This window comes from Phialemonium atrogriseum (assembly GCF_030411735.1).
Source record: "Phialemonium atrogriseum strain 8032-3 unplaced genomic scaffold QBC33scaffold_5, whole genome shotgun sequence".
Classification (NCBI taxonomy): domain Eukaryota; kingdom Fungi; phylum Ascomycota; class Sordariomycetes; order Cephalothecales; family Cephalothecaceae; genus Phialemonium; species Phialemonium atrogriseum.
Window position 1 is genome coordinate 879,706 of NW_026848142.1, and position 17,313 is coordinate 897,018.

General features: G+C 56.1%; 6 protein-coding genes across 6 annotated transcripts; all 6 read right to left on the reverse strand.

Annotated features, from left to right (window-relative positions):
• Positions 1–119: 119 nt before the first annotated feature.
• Positions 120–2,351, reverse strand: QBC33DRAFT_487075 (acid protease). The gene is made up of 4 exons (XM_060425418.1): positions 1,702–2,351; positions 1,386–1,637; positions 1,024–1,327; positions 120–953 (listed from the first exon to the last, which is right to left on the reverse strand). The coding sequence occupies exons 1-4, from the start codon at positions 1,889–1,891 to the stop codon at positions 365–367; spliced, it is 1,335 nt and encodes a 444-aa protein (XP_060286300.1). The 5' UTR covers positions 1,892–2,351; the 3' UTR covers positions 120–364.
• A 339-nt stretch (positions 2,352–2,690) lies between these two features.
• On the reverse strand, positions 2,691–4,935 carry QBC33DRAFT_530112 (uncharacterized protein). The gene is made up of 2 exons (XM_060427202.1): positions 3,567–4,935; positions 2,691–3,424 (listed from the first exon to the last, which is right to left on the reverse strand). The coding sequence occupies exons 1-2, from the start codon at positions 4,695–4,697 to the stop codon at positions 3,077–3,079; spliced, it is 1,479 nt and encodes a 492-aa protein (XP_060286301.1). The 5' UTR covers positions 4,698–4,935; the 3' UTR covers positions 2,691–3,076.
• Positions 4,936–5,741: 806 nt separating this feature from the next.
• On the reverse strand, positions 5,742–8,341 carry QBC33DRAFT_311788 (uncharacterized protein). The gene is made up of 5 exons (XM_060423491.1): positions 7,803–8,341; positions 7,341–7,746; positions 7,206–7,275; positions 6,329–7,146; positions 5,742–6,232 (listed from the first exon to the last, which is right to left on the reverse strand). The coding sequence occupies exons 1-5, from the start codon at positions 8,186–8,188 to the stop codon at positions 6,059–6,061; spliced, it is 1,854 nt and encodes a 617-aa protein (XP_060286302.1). The 5' UTR covers positions 8,189–8,341; the 3' UTR covers positions 5,742–6,058.
• A 1,337-nt stretch (positions 8,342–9,678) lies between these two features.
• Positions 9,679–11,960, reverse strand: QBC33DRAFT_556509 (kinase-like domain-containing protein; the record flags this gene model as incomplete). Its single annotated transcript, XM_060429732.1, has 8 exons — positions 9,679–10,077; positions 10,135–10,248; positions 10,320–10,377; positions 10,432–10,481; positions 10,559–10,614; positions 10,671–10,829; positions 10,914–11,391; positions 11,478–11,960. 8 exons carry the CDS (start codon positions 11,958–11,960, stop codon positions 9,679–9,681), a joined length of 1,797 nt encoding a protein of 598 aa, XP_060286303.1.
• A 499-nt stretch (positions 11,961–12,459) lies between these two features.
• QBC33DRAFT_487084 (putative vanilly-alcohol oxidase) lies at positions 12,460–14,667 on the reverse strand (the record flags this gene model as incomplete). Its single annotated transcript, XM_060425419.1, has 7 exons — positions 12,460–13,323; positions 13,402–13,440; positions 13,499–13,583; positions 13,652–14,036; positions 14,098–14,253; positions 14,310–14,320; positions 14,402–14,667. The coding sequence occupies 7 exons, from the start codon at positions 14,665–14,667 to the stop codon at positions 12,460–12,462; spliced, it is 1,806 nt and encodes a 601-aa protein (XP_060286304.1).
• A 1,125-nt stretch (positions 14,668–15,792) lies between these two features.
• On the reverse strand, positions 15,793–16,120 carry QBC33DRAFT_530119 (uncharacterized protein). The gene has a single exon (XM_060427203.1). It carries the CDS (start codon positions 16,110–16,112, stop codon positions 15,798–15,800), a length of 315 nt encoding a protein of 104 aa, XP_060286305.1. The 5' UTR covers positions 16,113–16,120; the 3' UTR covers positions 15,793–15,797.
• Positions 16,121–17,313: the final 1,193 nt, after the last annotated feature.

Here is a 17,313-nt window from a genome sequence, read left to right on the forward strand (position 1 = left end):
GATGCGCGAGGCAACCCTCGGACCGACTCGAGTCTGTCGATTCTCCCCCGGGCTGCACCACACAACTTGCGCCTGGCTAAACCCAGGCCCGGACTACGGCGATCATGGAAGATGAAAAGGGCAAGATTTCGAGTTTGGGTTATTGGAATAAACTTCTCTGGGCGTTGTTGAGTTAAACCTTCTGGGCCCACGGCAGTTGGCTCCGGAGGGACGGGCCTGTGTAAGGGGGGAAGGCCTCACACAAAACTCTACATGATTTAATATATCTTCTACTTCTATCGAGCATCATAACACCCTGAACAAAATGCTCGTGTACCCCCCCCAACTCCCGGAATATGATTGAAAAGAACACCAGCCTCAGCAACTACAGAACAAGGACAAACAAAGCCTGCAGACCAAGCGCAACCGCAGCCACAGCCCAGACACTGGACCGCGCAGCCGTCGCGCCACCCTTAACGGACGAGCCCCCCTTGCACTCGCCGGTGAAGTTCGCGGCCGCGCCCACGCCGGCGGGCAGCTCGTGCTCGTTGGTGCCGCAGTTCTTGTACTGCGCGAGCAGGATCTCGTCGTTGGACTGGTCGAAGACGACGTAGGCGGACCGCAGGAAGCTGTCGCCCAGGATGGCGGTCGTCTGGCCGGCCGGGGCCGCGGCGATGACGCACCCGCCCGGCACCACCTCCCAGATGAACTCGTGGAACGGCACGCGGATGGTCAGGCTGCCAAAGGTGAAGTCGACGGTGCCGGCCTGCGACGCCGTCTCGCAGGGCACCTGCATGGAGCCGTCGTCGAGCACGTCGGCCTTGAAGTCCGTCACGAATTGGTTGATCACAGACTGGGGCAGGTAGCTCATGGTCGCGCCCGTGTCGAGGACGATGGGTAGTGCTGAGTTGGCGTAGGTCGTGGACTTGCTGCCTGGCTTGGTGATGCCGACGGAGTTGAGCTGGATCCAATACCTTGGAGGCGAAAATGTCCGTCAGCATATGGTTCATGCCCGATTCCTGCCGGGGGAAGAGATCTGCTTACCGGTATAGGCCTGTCTGCCCCTGCTCTATCTGGGGCGGCAGGTTCTGGAACGCGACGAGGTTCCCTGTGAATTTCTTGGTGTCCACGCCGCCGAAGATGACGCTCCCGCCGTCGCTTGCATCCTTGCTCCCGAGAGCGACGCTGAAGGCCCTCGAGTTCGTAACGCCCTGCAAGTAGAGCTCATCGATGAGGTTGCTATAGACGAGGTTGTAGTCCTTGCCGTGGCCCACGCCCGCAATGCCGTACGCAAGGTCCTCGCTGTCGAGGCCGACGCCGAATATCACCTCCTTGAGGGTCTGGGTGGCTGCAAGGGGTCAGAAAGATGGACGGGCGGAACCACGGGGATGTCTCTGGGCACTTACAGCCGCTGCCGGGGAGCTTGATGCTGTCGGCCACGTAGGCGACGTTGACAATGCCCTTGCCGTAGGGAAGCTGGTTCTCCGCCTCCATGTCGACGACCGTGGAGGAGCTGTTCGGGTCGTAGGCGCCGGCCTTCTTGCAGCTGGCTGTCTGGTCCGCAGTGCTTGCCCCGGAGCACTTGGGGTCGACCCATAATTCGAAGGAGCCCGTGTCGAGGACGACTTCTACGCGCTGAGGCGGGGTTCCGATGTCAACTAAGATATTTGTTTAGCACCACTATCCGACGGTAGCGGAAGAGGTTGCAGGGAGCGGGCTCACGTTCAAAGAGGTAGGTCGTCACGGACTGGTTGTGGAGAGTCACCTCCGTATCCCTTCCAGCGAGTCTCGCATCACGTTTCCGGTGGACGATGGGATAGGAGAGAAATCTCGGCTCGTTTTCGGCTCGTGGGATGATGGACGCCGAGCTGCCCAGAGCAAGGCCAAGGTGGATTAACGCGAGGATCGACATAGTGAATGCTTGGTCTGAAACTAGGTTGCGGCCAAGACGTTGGGGTGCGGGTTCAGGGTCTTTAAGTACGAAGGGCCAAGGCTTCGGCCATGGCCATGGCGGCAGAGGATGGGGCTCTGCGCCATTTGAGGACGCCCAAGATTGCAGCCTGACAGCAAACTTCAGGGGACCGGGGAAAATGTGACGGGGGCTGAGGCGCGCAGGTCCTGTGGTTGGACGCTATCAGGCTCAGCCGCAAGAATGCCAAGAGTATTTATTTGATAGATCCATGGTGCCAAGACGCTGCCGTGGCAGCTGAGGTGGTGCAATGCTGACTGCTGAAAAGGGGTTCCGCCTTACAAGCCATGTGAGATGTTTAAAGGCCTGGTGGGATGAACCAGGAAATCTAGCAGGGAGCAGCGAAATTTGGAATCGGATGACAGAAAAGCGGTATTAATAGGCACGGAAAGAAGGCAGAACCCGGTCAACGGTAAGACGGGATTCAACAAAAGATGGGGGGGCTGGCTTTGTCAGACGCCACGTATTGCTATTGCGGGACAGGGATCTCGGAGCGGGGACACTCTGAGGCTCAACGCATGTCGAGCCTAGACCGCTCGCGAAGCAATCCCAATTCGGGCTAGGTATCGACATTGGAGGTTGTCATTGGCACAATTCTTTGCGCTCTCGGAATCTCGGATCAGCCACCGCCACTTGTGCGTTCTCGTGGTGTAAGCCTCAACACACGGAACGATCAACTGGGAAGATAATCAGCCCAAAATTGCATGCCACCACAGTATATACATATTTTGTCGTACAACATTGATGAGGGCGACAGGACAGCGAGAGGACGACATTTGCAGTAACACACAACAGTTGGTAAGCCTTCTCCTTCGTCAATTGTCAAGTATTAAACATTCGCAGACCTTCAAGTGTTGATTATATTGTCTATACTTCTAATTATGAGCCATCGAAGCACTTTTCATACGGAAGATGCATCCCTGGCATTGTCCCATCCCCTCTAATCTGCGCCGTCTCTAACGGTCTATACGGTATCTTTCGAATCTATGCAATGCTCCCACGACTCCACAAGAAGGAACCTGCCTGTTATGCGGATTGCCCCGAAAAAAACCACCCACGCAGCAAAACGAACGAACAATAGTGATTCCGTTTCACCCAGCCAAAGCCATGGCAAAAGACCCGCCGAAATCAGCGCGACCCCGACCCCGCCGCCGCCGCCGCCGTCTTGAACTTGCGCGCGATCTCCTCCTCGGAAAAGCGGCGGGCGGCGCGGCGCAGCAGGGCGGCCCTCTCTGCGAGGGACATGCGGACCTGCTCGCCGCCGATGGGCACGAGGCGGCGGGCGAGGTGGTCGTAGTCGCGCATGAGCAGGCGCACCGTGATCATGAGGTAGTCGATGTCGTGGAAGACGAGGGCGCCCTCGCGCGCGTACGTGCCCTTCTGCGCCAGGAACGCCGCCGGGTGGTCGCGCCAATGCCGCAGCGGGTTCAGGTGGTGCGACGTGTGGTAGCCGTCGTTGAAGCAGTACCGGTTGCTCTGCCGCGCCGGTTGATGATGTCAGCTTGTTTTCTAGGGGGTTACACACGCACTCGCTACTGGCTCGGAATTCGCCCAACCTGGGCAGTATTCCATTTGCAGGGAGAGTGTGAAGGGGACAGGGCGCCGGGAAAAAACTCACCGCCACATCGATCAGGGTTATGCTGGACCGGAAGTCCGAGTCCGGCTCGTCGGGGTCCACAAAGGCGTGCTGGCCCCAGTTGCCGACCATCAAGCCGACCCGGAGCACGAGGAGGGGGAGGATGAAGACGAAGAGCGTCGCCCTCCAGCTGACCATCTTCGCCAGGGCCACGTAGGTGGCGTAGCTCGAGAGCTCCCAGAAGGCGGTCTTGGCGGCAATGGCCAGGCGCCTCTTCGCCAGGAAGTACAGCGGCAGCTCGAGCCAGACGAGGAAGTAGAAGCGGCCGAGGTAGCAGAGGAAGTCGGGCAGGCTGTCGCGCTGGTAGCGCAAGGTCGAGGACAGGTCGTCCGGCCCGTTGCCCTCGACGTGGTGGTGCTTGACGTGGTGGTAGAAGTACGTGTTCCACGTGTGGCCCATCAGGGGGTCCGTGATGTAGGGGAAGAGGCGGTCGATGAGCCAGAACCTCGGGGCGAGGATGCCCCGCATGTGGATGTGCTGGTGCATCATCAGGGTGTAGGTGCCCACATAATAGCCCTGCATGGCAAAGTGCAGGAACCCGTGGAGGTACGAGAAGTTCCAGAACAGGTACAGGGCACTCGGAACCGACGTCGTGAAGTAGAGGATGAGATGGGTGACCATGACCACGTCGGTCTGCTTACGGGCGACCTTGCGCCCCCATCGGACATATGGCTGCAGGACATACTTGTCGAGCACAGGCCCGAGCTTTAGGGTCGATAGATCGGCCGACACGAAGACGGTAGGTTCGAAAGCGTCCTTCTCGGGATCATTCCACGCCTTCAGGGTGGCGAGATCCCGAGCGTCGGCATCGAGCACCGAGGGATCCGGGGTGCCATGTGCCATGCCTCCGTTCTCTGCCTTGCGGTGCCGGGACCCGCCGGCTGACCCATTACTAGCTCCAACTGACCCAGGCTTCTTCTCATCTGCGGCCTCTAGAGCGGCCCCGGCGCATTCGGACTGCCGGACCATGTCATCCTTCAGGGTCCTGAGCAGCAGCCGGTCCGGGGCTGTTAGGTCCGGGGCAAAAACGATTAGGTCGGCCATGGCGGATGTTGACTGGTAGGATATTTTAGGGGAAGACCATTGAAGAAAATTTGAACCAAGTTGCATCATGCATGATGCGAAAGTGGAGCTCTCTAAATAAAAAGTAAATAAAGGAGACAATCATGCAGGGTTTGCACGGTTGCTCTTTCAAGAATGGAGTTGGCCACGCGTTAGCCTCGTTAGAATGCGACAGTCAACGTCAGCTGCTTGGTAGACGCGGATCCTTTTCAATGCCGCCTACACAGCAATTAGGTGGCTTAGGTAGCTAGGCAAAAAAATCATTACGTAGGTGGGTTGGCAGTGTGGGTGAGTCGCTATTTCTTGTTTTCTTTCTTTCTTTCTTTCTTTCTTTCTTTTTTTCCGTGGGGAAACACGTGGAGACTAAGATACTAGCCAATGAAACGTGAAACCCATTTGAATCACCACTGACGTAGGGGAGCTAATACTGGGCCCACGATGAATTCAAAGATTCTACTACTAGGAAACCGAGATCTGATTCCGATTTTATTTTCCAGTAGCTACCTACTCATCTACCTACTCATCTACCTATAGCCCTACCTCTCCGGAAAATATTGTCCGCGATAATCAGAGGGTTAGGGTTAGAGCTATCTAGTATGGATGCTCATGACTATTGCCTACAAACGCAATTAATTACCTATACCACTAAAAGATGCCCTGGTGTTCTAAACATGAGCTTATCAAGCCTGCATATAACGAAACACTGCATTCGCAAGAGAAGGCATGCTCTCAAAACCAATTGTCCGCTCTCTAAGACTACCAGAAACATCACTCGATAGTTTAGAGGGCGGCAAGAGTCACTGCCCAGAAAGTAGGACGGTTCAAGGAACTAACCTGTAGGCATCAATTGTGTTAAGCACGACCGCATCCATCATCCATGCCCATTTCCCCCTCCGCTCTATTGCTGATGAGTGGCTAACTAGTCTTCCAGGAGCACTTCACGCCAATCAAGCCAGGCACGTCAATGGCGTCGGAGATATTGATGATGTCGTCACAAACTCTCGTAACGGCACGGGCTAGTTGGGTGAGCCACCCTCGGGCCGTTAAAAACGAAAAAACTTAAATCTGCTGATCTACCGACGAAGCCAAGCCAAGCCCCTTCCGGGAGGGTAGAGAACACTCGATTGGTTCTTCCCCGAGGGCTGATCCTGCCTCGACCATCCCCGTATAAAGGACGGTACGGACGAGTACCGACCGAGTTCAAGGATACATCAAAGCGTGGTACGGACGATACTTCAGGATACTTGGGACTGCGCGATGGAGCGGCACACGTAGTGTAAAGGGCCGACAAGCAATTTTAGGGGCACATTGATTGAACGGAAAAGACCGTTGATACGAATGGGGGGGGGCATTGCAAAAATGGCTAGGCCTGGATTGAATGATCTACGTCCTCGGAAACAGGAAAACGCCGCTTATAGCTTCTTGCACAGCTTCGTGCCATCCTCAATCTCCTGCCAACCCTCCGTTCCCGGCGTGGAGATGGCGTAGAACACACCTAGGGGATCCCACTTCTCCCGAATCTGCTTCAGCCTGGGGTAGGACGAGCCCCAGAAGTGGCTCTGCCAGTTGTCCTGGTACGGATCAGCCTGTGGGGGAGGGGGAAGATTTGTCAGTAACCTGCCTTGACATGTGACAACGGATAGACACGTTAGACCGGGGAGGAGAGAGGGGGGAAAACTCACCTCGTTGACGTAAGTGCAACCGCTGTTGCTGGCAGCCTTCAAGGCGCCGTCCATGGTGTTAGTGACGACGTTCTGCAGGTCCGCCTTCTGGGCCAGCGACGCCCCGTCGGGCACGGGCAGGACGAAGATGGTGAAGTCGGTGGCGTGACGCCAGGCCGGGTGGGTGGCGCTGTTGGCCACGGGCAGGCCGTAGCCCGGGTTGAAGAGGTGGCCGATGATGAGGCCGCTGAGATCGGGGCGCGGCGCCAGCACCGTCTTGAAGGCGTCGATGATGTCGTCATTGCGCTGCGTCACGTCGTCGTGGTCGAACATCCAGCCGCCCACCATCACCGAGCTGCCCGACTCCTCGTCCTCGAACAGGTCGATGTACAGGTCGTAGAAGGTCGGGAACTGCTTGATGTCGAACTCGTACGGGATGTTGTTGGCGTCAAGCTCGTCCAGGAACGGCTGCAGAATCGCCTGGAGCTGGGGCTTCGTCTTGCCGATGGCGACGAACGGACGGACGCGCAGCGTCTCCGGGTACATCTCCCAGTACGCGTAGAGGCCGCTGTCGACGAAGTGGTTCGACCACTTGTGGTAGATGGTCACGCCGTTCCAGAAGGTGTCCGGGTCGGTCGTGTGCGTCGCGTTGATATACAGGCTCGCGCCGGAGCTCTTGACGTCGGGGAATGTCTTCATGGTCACCGACAGGACGACAGCATAGGAGCCCGGGCCGCCACCCTTCAGGGCCCAGAAGAGGTCCGAGTTGACGTTTGCATTTGCAGTGACGTATTGTCCAGCGGCAGTTATAGCCTCAAATTCAAGCACATTGTCGGCAGCTGGAGCAGGAGATTGTCAGTAAGCGCATCGTTGGCTAGTTCGGGCGCGTGCTACTTACAGAATCCCTTTACTGTCGTCCAAGGGCCATGGCCTCCGCCCTGGATAAATCCTCCAGTGATTCCAACGGTCTACGACCGGACGAGAATTAGCTGGCCGAGCCTGATACGAGGCAGGTAATTAGAATGAGACTTACCGGGCACTCTCCGGTCACGATAACGACGGGGGGGTTGCGCGCATGACCCTTGGTCAGGATGGACCTGCCCTGCACACCGGCGCCAAGCTTCACAGCCGGGCCGTGGTAAGAGCCGGGGCCGCTGTAGCTGTTGAGCCAAGACACGTCCTGGAAGCTGTGGGTGTTGATCACGAGAGACCCCCAGCCCGTGCTGCGGCCAATGAAGTCGTGTCCGGTGTTGCGGACGATCAGCCGGATGCCCGACTTGCGCGCAAAGTCGATGCCGGCCTTGACGTGCTGCTTCTTGGTGGCCTCGATCACGTAGATGGGGTAGTATCCGAGAGTGCAGGGAGCAGAGGGGTTGTCAGTTGGCCGGCAGGTCTCGTTGGTGAAATATGTCCAGAGCTCTGCGGCCGGCTTGTTGATGCTGCGAGCGGTCGGTTAGTCTCTCTCTCTCGGTTGCTTGTGTGGAGCTGCTCTTACAGCCAGGTCTCGTTTGTAAACTGGGCGTTGGCCTCGGCGCAGGCGGCTGCGTTGTACGAGTGCACCGTCCCCAGCGGACCCTTGAAGGTGTTGTGGCAGGGCGCGCCGGGCGGGATGTTGACTACCAGCCTGCCGTCGACAGTGCTGTTCAGCTGTCGCCACTCTCTGGCGGACGGCCAGCATTTGTCTCCTAGATAGCATTTGCAGCCATATTTCTGGCCCTTCCACTTGGTCGGCACCAAAGGGGCGACATCGTTGAAGCAGAGACCGGGATTGGATGACGATGATGATGACGATGAAGCGGCAGTCTCAGGGAGGGCTATGGCATGTACGCCTTGCAAGAATGCTGCCGCCGCGGCGGTGATGAGCGCTAGATGGCGATACATGTTGGACACCGAGGAGGAAAGCTGGCCGGTGAGACACACGGACACGCGGTGATGCGGTGGAGGGCGAAGCCGGGAGACATTTGTACTTGTCCTTTCCGAAAATCCTCTGGCATGCCCATCCTGCAATCCTACACACTCCTGCAGTCATGCTGAAAAGAATGCAACCAGGCAACCAACCCCACGCCAAGCCTTGCTGCAGTGTTGCATCACTACCACACTAGGAAATTGTGAATGTCCAGGATTCAGGAATTCTTCGCTCATTCCTGGCTTCGATGCAAGTGGTGCAGATCGGGGTGCATCCGCATATTTATATCGCGTCCCATGATTGGCCGCGGCCCCTGCTCGCTGCACGATAACAATATATTGCCACCTCGCATTGCAGGGAATCCCAGCATTTGTTTTGGAAACCTTCCTCTTTTCCATCAAATATCTCCGGCCCCTGCCGATATTCCCTGACCTCCAGTGCATCCGGGGCAGGGGCCGGCTCCCAGATCTGGTAGCCGAGAGGTCGCCGAGCGTCTGCCCGCGGAGCGATGATAGGGATGCCGGCGGTTCGATTGGGGAGTGATATCCGTGCGTGCAGGTGGTACCACAGGATAGCGTACATTCCGGAGCCGTGTTCGCTGTAATTACCGCAACGGGCCGCAGGGCGCAGACATTTGAGAAGGCCAGGAGAGGCAGGTCGGCAGGTCCTTGCGACTCCTTGGGCCTCCTCTAATAAGCCTAATAAGCGCCCCTAAAAAGCCACGTTCCCGATTATCAATCGTCCTGAACCCCCATCACGATGCCCCGCACGCTAATACCCCTCACATGCCACCCTTCAACAAAGAAGGTAGCCCCCCGATTGGCGCTGTGCTGCCGTCCTTGCAGCAGCTGGGAACCAACAATATCCGGCTAGGCTAGAGGAAGCATGACCTCTCCTCTTTCTTGGTTCAGCGAGGCGTCTGGGAGTGGCTTTCTGCAGAGATCAATCGAGTTTGGCGCGGCAGGAAATAACTGGCAGGGGGGTCCGGATCTGGTGCGGATACTGCTGCCGGTCTTCCGGGAGGGGCCATGACCCATGCTGCGCTAATTTGCGAGGTAGAAAAACCCAAGACTTCGATCACGAGACTTTGATTCTTCAATGCACCATGCACCATGCACCACCTTATTGGATCCACAGGTAATATTATCCAAAGGACAACCTGCAATAACATCATGTTAACATCCGGAAACAGCTTGTTGGGTGCGCCATTTATTGACTATCCTCTGCTAGCGGGGCTTGGCCCTCTATGAGTTGAACTTCTTCGGGATTCCGAAGGTGGGTTCACCGAGGTCGTTGAGTGGGAAGGAAGTTGGTGCAAAATAACCATCCTTGGGGTTCTCCGAGGAAACTACGGATACAATGGCAGACAGGTAACTGATGAGAGTCAATAAATAACCAACAGTAAACAACGGAAGCCCGTAATTACTCCCAACCCCTGCTTCATCCTCCGTCCAGACGGAAACCCTCAAATCCAAGCCTTCTGCAGCGACGCAACAACCTGCTCAAACCTAACCTCGACGGCGCTCGGCTCCTCGGGCCCCGGCACGCCGGGCGTCTCGAAGAACTCGCGCGCCCACCTCCTCGTGTCCTCGTCGGACTCGCCCGGCCACGCGCCGTCGATCTTCTCGCGGATGATGCGGGCCACATCCTCGAAGCCCGGGCGGTCGGCCGGGTCCTCCATCATGGCGTTGACGACCATGACGCGCAGGTCGGCGTCGACGTGCGCGAATGTGTCCGCCAGCAGCGCCGCGCCGTACGTCCACTTCGTCTCTTTCTTGCCGGCCGAGTCGACGGTCGTCGTGCTTACCTCGTTCGGGTAGGGGGCCCTGGGGGGGTTGCAGTGCGTGATGAGTGACCACATGATCTGTGCGCTGTCAGGGCGAACAGAGGTGCTCGCAATATCGGGGGAATGATTACGTACTAGTCCGATGTGGTAGAGGTTTGTCTTCCAGCTGTAATTCCCCGCGATTCGTGGCTTGGGCTTCTCCGCGTCGGGATACAGGTTGACCCAGTCCCATTCTTCATGGAATTGCTCCTTTTTGGTCGAACCTTGGGTCAGTACTCGCCGGCGGTGAGGTGCATGAGCCGCAGGTCACAGAGACTCACCGGTGCCAGGTATCCATTGTTGTATTTCCCCATCTTCCTCGACCTCCACATCCGTACTCTGCACGTTCACACGATCAGCGATGGGTATTCTCTCAAGTAGCGATGTACTGACTTGTCACGCTTGATATCGTCGGTCCATCTGGACAGGCCAAAATCTGTTATCTGTGTGGTTGAAACGAAACCGCATCAGCGAGGTCAGCACAGGGGGAGTTCTTGCTCTTCAAGTCGAGCCCTACTACCTTGAGGATTGGAGTCATGCCATGTGCGCCGGCGACATTGAAATTGCCAACGAGAACTGTATTTCAAGTCAGAGATTCTCTTGCCAATGTAGCAAGCAGTATGAGAACTGACTATTGCTCGGGTCCAGATCGAAATGGGCCAAAGTAGGACCGAGTTTATCCTTCTCCTTTGGCAGTCTTTCGTCTTCCATGGGCCCACCCTCCCCTCCTGTCTCCTCAAAATTGGGATAGAGCCGTGGGGGATAAGCCATTGCGACGACACCCTTGAAGACTGGTGCAGTTAGTAATATGTGACGAGCTGTAAACGGGCAGTACCTCCTGCAAGGCATGTGACACCTGCGAAGAGCTGACTTACGGCATTCGAAGAACCGCCACAACACCTTGTCGGAGAAATCCTTCTTCTCCGACCCCATCTTGCACATCCACTTGTAGAGGTTGCCTCGGCTCACCAGCTCGAGGACCAGGACGTCTTGTCTGGTGCTAAGATCCTTGCTGCCGTGGGGCGTCGTGTGGGGAGAGCTATCCGGAGTGCTCTCCGGCACCTTGAAGACCCGCGTCTGAAGCGAAGCCCCGCCGCCCGAAGCATCAGAAGATGGTGATGAGCTGTCGGTCTTCTCCTTTCCCTTCTTGCTAGAAGGACTCAGCTTCAGGAGCTTCCTCGGAGCCGGCGGCTCCCTTTTTCCGGCTAAGAGTCGCCTTCTCTTGTTTGGCGAGCTTTTGTCATCCTCCTCCATGGCGTCGGTCTGCTCCGTCTTGCGCTTTGAGCCCGCCACCTGGGTCTTGTTGAAGCGGATCCGTACCATTTGGGCGATGTGTCTTGCCCGCAGGAGATGCTGATTACCCGGTCATTGGTTAACGAGGCGAGTCGACTTGGGAAAACCCTGGGGAAAGGGGGGGAAGGGGGTAACAAACGACCTACCGCGAAGAACGACTTCTCCTTGTGGATGAGAGGGTAACCGGCGTGGAGATCGGCCTTGACAACAACCTGCCGCCGGGCATTGCCATTCTTGTCCTGCAGCTCGAACACAGCCGCGACACCCAGCCCGCCCCAGGCCAGCAGCTTCTTGAACGTGAGGCCATACGGCTCAATCTCCGGGGTGACCTTTTTGACAGCATCGTCGGCAAGCTTTGCGGTCCGCGACGAGCCTTTCCAATCATGCGGCATATTCTCGATCCGTCTGAAGTCGACGGGATGGGGGTTGGCATTGACTAAGTCATTATTCACCCATCGGTGACCGGGCCAAGCTCCGACTTTGGGTAGTTTCTTGGCTCTCCAGTACTTCTGTCGACGCGCCGGCTCCCACAGGTGGGCTTTGGCCTCGCGATAGTAGCTCATAAAATCGGTGATTCGCTGCCTCTCTTCCGCCCATTCCACATCGTTCATTTGGCTTGATGATGACATCTTGCCGGGCGATAGATAGTCAATGTTTTCCTTGAGATTGGGTGATGTAAGCAGACAATAACTTGGGACCTCCGGGTTCGAGATGAAATTGCATTAGCTTCCCGATTCTCAACCATTGCAGGCTCCGGGAATTGAGAAGGGTATATCTAGTCCGAGGCGACAAAGGTAGAGCCCTGCCCGGATCCGAGAGTTGGGAAATAAAGAAGCAAGGCCCTTCTTACGCATTCGAAAGTGATAAAGGGCGGCCACTGTCGCGACTTGCCTCAACCTTGCATCCGGTAATGCAAAGGGCAAGAGAAAGGGGAAGGAAATACAAGAGACAAAAATAGGGGATGCTGTAAGAAAGAAGCCAACATTGGCACACCATATCCATGGTCCTGAGCTGTGGCAGGCCACGTCTTGCGCATCATTTTGGCCCAAGAAATTCTTCCAGATTGACTCTTTCGAGCTAATAACCAACACACAAAATCTACCGGTGCTCTCCCCCAACTAACATAATCTAAGCCGGCTCAACCCCCTTACCCTCGGACGCATTGCCACTCTCTTTTGTCATCTCCCACCCACGACCCCTGTATCTCTTCGGCCAGATGCCGCACCGGCCGGGCGACAGGATACCATTCGGGTCCAGCGCGTCCTTGAGCTTCTCGTTGAACTTCATCAGCGCATTATCGTTCCAGCTATACGTCCCCGCAACCTGGTCCATCAGCACCAGGTGCGTCCTGTACTCGCCATACCCGCACGCCGCAGCATCGTCAATCATGTGGCGCAGGCACGCCATGGCGGCGGCGCGCCTCTCGGGGTCGTCGCGGTCGAAGACGATCTCGATGATGAGGTGCATCTCGCGCAGGCCGACGCAGAAGGCCGGGAAGAAGTCGAAGCCGGCGTCGTCGTGGCGGCGCCTGGCCAGCGCGAGCAGGCGCTCGGCGTCGGCGCCGCGGATGGGGCTGACGGGCGAGAAGGCCACGTGCGCGCCGTTGGGCACCCAGTTGACCCAGCGCAGCTCGTGCAGGTCGGGCACGCCCGACGCGATGCGGTCGCGCGACCAGAAGTACTCGTCCGCGGGGAGCGTGGCCGGGTCGACGCGGCGAGCCCCCCGGACGCGCTTGAACTCGGCGTCGATGATGCCGAGCTTGTGCTGCCGGATGTGCGCCGGCCCGTACGCCATGCCGTAATAGATCCACGTGCAGTCGCCCGTCGGCAGCGTCGCTGCCGTCGCGTGCACCACGTCGTCCGGGATCGTGCCGCTGCCCTGGTAGTACGTCGTCCGCGGCTGGCCGCGCACCGCAATCGTCTGGATTACGTGCCGGAGCTGGGCGACGTTCTCGAGGATGTTGGAGATACGGAGGGGTCGGATTATCTCAATCTATGGACCAAACGGTTACGGGCTTGCTCTATTGCGTGGGCTGGGGCTGAGACCGCGCCTGGATTTCTATGGACTTACCAGCTGTGCGAGGTCTTCCTCCTTCTGGAACGTGTACATCTGTGGCGCCCTATATGTCAGCATAGACCCTAGGTCGAAGCCCCTCTGAGATGCTTACGAAGCTCTCGTGGCCGCCCGGATTTGCCATCAGAGTCATGCCCATTTTTGTCACGATGCCATAGTTCGACTGCGAGAATATGCCGCTGTGGCGAGAAACATGGTCAGTATCGGGGTCTTGTGGAAGGGAAGGTGGAAGGAGGGGTTCACTCACTCGGAATAGGGGCCAAACCCGTATGGGAATGTTTGCCAAGTGTTGCTCCCAGGAAGCGCTCCCATGCCTGTGCGGAAGACCTCTCCAGTGGGCAAGACAACCTCAAGGCCCGAATGACAGGCCCAGTGGTCACCATACGGGGTATAGCCGACACCTCTATCGAGGGTGTTGCCTATGATGGAACCGCCACCGAGATCTGGCGGATCAGTCCAGAGATGGTCGTAGCCCTTCTCCTTGATGGCTTCGTACAATGCGTAGAAGGACACGCCTGGTTCTACAAGGCAGGTGTGGTCATCGGGATCGATGTTAATGATCTGTTTCATCCGCTTCCCAAGGTCCAGCACAACCGAGCCGCGGACCCTGGGGGCTGCTCCGCCGTAGCCCACTGATGGTGTCAGTGTGTGAATCCTGAATTAAGCATGTTGCCGGGTACTTGGTGGACCTACAATTGCGGCCGATTGAGATGGGATAGATGGGGATGAGGTGCTTGTTTGCCCAACGCACGATCGCCTGCACCTCCCCAGTGCTGCTTGGGTAAACAACGGCTGAGGCAACCAGCTCCTCTTCGTCAAGGATGGTCATCATGTCATGAGTGTTGGGGTCTGCCGTCATCATTCAGGGCTAGAACAGCTTTAGGGAGATGTTGAGAGCGACCAACGTTCCATGTACCTAGCAAACCAATTAGCCCCTTAGCCTCAGATGAGAGAGTACTGAGCCTCGCCGCTCTTGATAGGCGGGATGTTTGCATACCATCCATCTTTGAGCGGCTTATCGTTGACTTCAACATTCTCCGCCCCTATCTGCCCGCTCAGCTCGTCCAGGGCAGCGAAAAATGCCTCCCGCTCGATTCCTTGGGGTAGGACAGGCAATCTCTGTCTTTCCTTCTGGGGTTTTGTCCGCCCCTCAAAGACCCAGTTCTTGGCACCCTTTGCCTTCTCCAAGAGGAACTCGGGGATTCCCGAGTGGACCTCTGGGAGCAAGGGGACGTCTGATTTGGCTTCTTCTGCGAAAGACATAGTTAGGATCCGGATTGAAGTACTAATTATGGCTCGCAATGTCGAAATTTCGCAAAGAGAAGCGTGAGGCCATTCTACAATACTATAATATGCCCCCAGACCCCGCATGGCCTGTCTCTAATTGCCGATGCTGCCAATCTGGGAATCCTGCACGACCTCCCTCATCCCCCGCTATCAAGCGACGGGGACCCCACCTCCAGCTTCCCCCGCCCCAGATGTGAAGGACGCTATTGTTTGGCGATGGAAGTACTGACCCGGAAGGTACGGGCTCTGTACCTGCATCTCATTTTGCAAGGGCTCGGGGGCTCTCCCGCTGGATCTAACAACAATATTATATTGTCGGTCTATGTGTCTTTGAAGGGCAAGGCAAGATTTCCGGGGTCAGTCTATCATGGAAGCCCGAACCTTTGAGCGACGCATTTTTACGAGGACAATCGAGTCCAAGCCATAGGTTAAGTCTCCAAGACAGCTCTCATAATCATTTCTCTGCGGGCATGCACCATTTGATCTGCAGGCAGGTGGCAAGTTGGCAACAGCTGCATCGCTGTCACCATTGTTATTTCTAGCAACGTCAATGGCGATGGACGGCAACAGTGACAGGAGTGACAGCAACAGCAATAGACAGCAACAGCAAGAAAGATAGATAGCAATGGCAATAGCAATAGGCAGCGACCCTGCGTCTCCTTCGAGCCACCCGCGCGTGGGAGCTACAACATCTGTTATTTTGTCAAGTTTCGGTTGCTGGGAGACGACTCGGCCGTCCCGACGCGCACGGACCTACCGGCTCCCGATGACCGAGAGCCGGGCGATGGCCGCGTCCCCGCGGTCGGCCACCGGTGGGTAGTCCGAGTGCCGCTGGCCCCTTGCCTTGCCTTCGGGGCCAAGAGCAAGCTCGAAATCGAGATTGCGACGATGCAGTACGGCTCCCGGGTCCTCTCACCTGATACATTCCGACAATCATCACCGTTCCATTCGACAACTTTAGAAATTGACTGCTTCTGCCCTTGGCCCTACTGTCATGAGACCCGTGCAGGGAAGTGTGGCTGTAATTATTCTGGCTGCAATTCCAATACTACCGTGGCGACGCGGCTTTCGACTCTTTCTGCCGGGCTATTAATTGGTGCTCGCTTTCACTTCCTCATCAACTCCTTCATATCATCCAGCTCTTTATCCACCTTGTTAAATTGCTCCTGCAGACGTTGGACTGCCATCCCGTGGCCTTCGATAGCGTCTTTATGCGTAAGGCTGGAAACCTTCTTCCTGCGCCCACTCTTGGCGGTATTTGATGATGACGATATGGAATCCTGTGTTTCTGAGGTCATTGAATTTAGAAGCGCCCGCATTCCATCCTGCTCGGTCTCCAACTTTTGCGTTAGCTCGTCCTTCAGCTTCTGCAGCCTCTCAAGCTGCTCAATACGGGCGTCGGTTATCTTGTTTGATGACATGGTTGGGTGGCATCTGCTACTCCATCTAGTGCTATGAGCGATTTGTCTAGCTGCCCGCCCAACCTCAGAGCACGAGATTGATCAGTTTTCCGCTGTCCCCGAATTGCTTCTGTCGAAGAAGGTGTTCCAGCGCATATTCACAGCTTAGAAACCCGAGATTTCGAAGTGAAGGCCAAGGGCATGCGGTAGCTATTTGGAACCAGCTCGGCCGTTATGCAGATGAAAATCCACTGACCGTGACTCGCAAGAACCTAATCTCCATATTTATGTGCATCTAAAGCAAGCAGGCAGTCATGCACAACTTGGTGATGAGCTCTGGGATGCGCTCTTTGCACTATCCCTGTGCAGCCTGATATCAAGTTTGTTCAAAGTGGTCTTGCAGAACTGCAGTGATTAGACGGCGCGCTCGGACTGCCCAACGTACTTAAATACCCCAATAATCCATACAGGGCAAGAACAATGTCTCTAGGATGAGATCTGGGACTCGGGTCCTAGATCAGTGGCCCCAATGGAGTCTCCTGCCTAAAGTTGCCATGGCCTGCCTGCAAAGGTATAACGCAGAAGGTAGCAAGAAAAAATCCAAAGGGCATAGAGACGAGACTGTACGATTTAGATGCCAGCTCGATCTAGAAAAAACTACGCATATTTGATAATAAGACGCTTACTTGGGGACTTGAAATCCATTTATCGCTGTTTTGGCTCCCACTGAAACACGACTCCACTAACTCAGCTCTAGGGTAGTTCGAGTCACGAAAACACATCCATTTTTTTGGTATGTCAGTATCCCGATGAATGTGGGATACGTGTATGTATGCACTGAGTTGTAGTCAACAACGCAATCAATTCGCAATTTTGCTGTCCCCTGCACTGTTGGTTAATGCAAGTGTTGATGACAAGCTGGTCTTCGTTCAAATGAGACACAGTGATGAGCTGGCTTTTCTCATCGTTGCTTGTAAAGCTGACAACCCGAGTCACTAGTTTTATCAAACTTGCAATTAGCCTTTTAGACGGCCACGAAATCTCCATTCCTGCCTGTAGATGATATACGATGCCAGAGCCAACCTTTCGATGGTTCAGCCTCAAGTTCAGGGAATGGGGACGAAATCTTCAGTAATTTGTATCCACTTCGGTCTTCCTCGAGTTGCAAAATGAGAACCCCCTAGCGTATTGAACTGTTTTGCTTCGATTTGCACACCGGACA

Excerpts from the sequence above, each read along its gene's own strand:
- QBC33DRAFT_530119 (XM_060427203.1), bottom strand. The coding sequence starts at position 16,112 with ATGTCATCAAACAAGATAACCGACGCCCGTATTGAGCAGCTTGAGAGG.
- QBC33DRAFT_530112 (XM_060427202.1), bottom strand. The coding sequence starts at position 4,697 with ATGATGCAACTTGGTTCAAATTTTCTTCAATGGTCTTCCCCTAAAATA. Across the intron at positions 3,425-3,566 it reads TAACCCTGATCGATGTGGCG|AGCAACCGGTACTGCTTCAA; the intron begins GTGAGTTTTTTC and ends CCGGCGCGGCAG.
- QBC33DRAFT_311788 (XM_060423491.1), bottom strand. The coding sequence starts at position 8,188 with ATGTATCGCCATCTAGCGCTCATCACCGCCGCGGCGGCAGCATTCTTG. Across the intron at positions 7,747-7,802 it reads TTTACAAACGAGACCTGGCT|CATCAACAAGCCGGCCGCAG; the intron begins GTAAGAGCAGCT and ends GACCGCTCGCAG. Across the intron at positions 7,276-7,340 it reads TCGTGACCGGAGAGTGCCCG|ACCGTTGGAATCACTGGAGG; the intron begins GTAAGTCTCATT and ends GTCCGGTCGTAG.
- QBC33DRAFT_487075 (XM_060425418.1), bottom strand. The coding sequence starts at position 1,891 with ATGTCGATCCTCGCGTTAATCCACCTTGGCCTTGCTCTGGGCAGCTCG. Across the intron at positions 1,328-1,385 it reads CAAGCTCCCCGGCAGCGGCT|CCACCCAGACCCTCAAGGAG; the intron begins GTAAGTGCCCAG and ends GACCCCTTGCAG. Across the intron at positions 954-1,023 it reads GGGCAGACAGGCCTATACCG|GTATTGGATCCAGCTCAACT; the intron begins GTAAGCAGATCT and ends TTCGCCTCCAAG.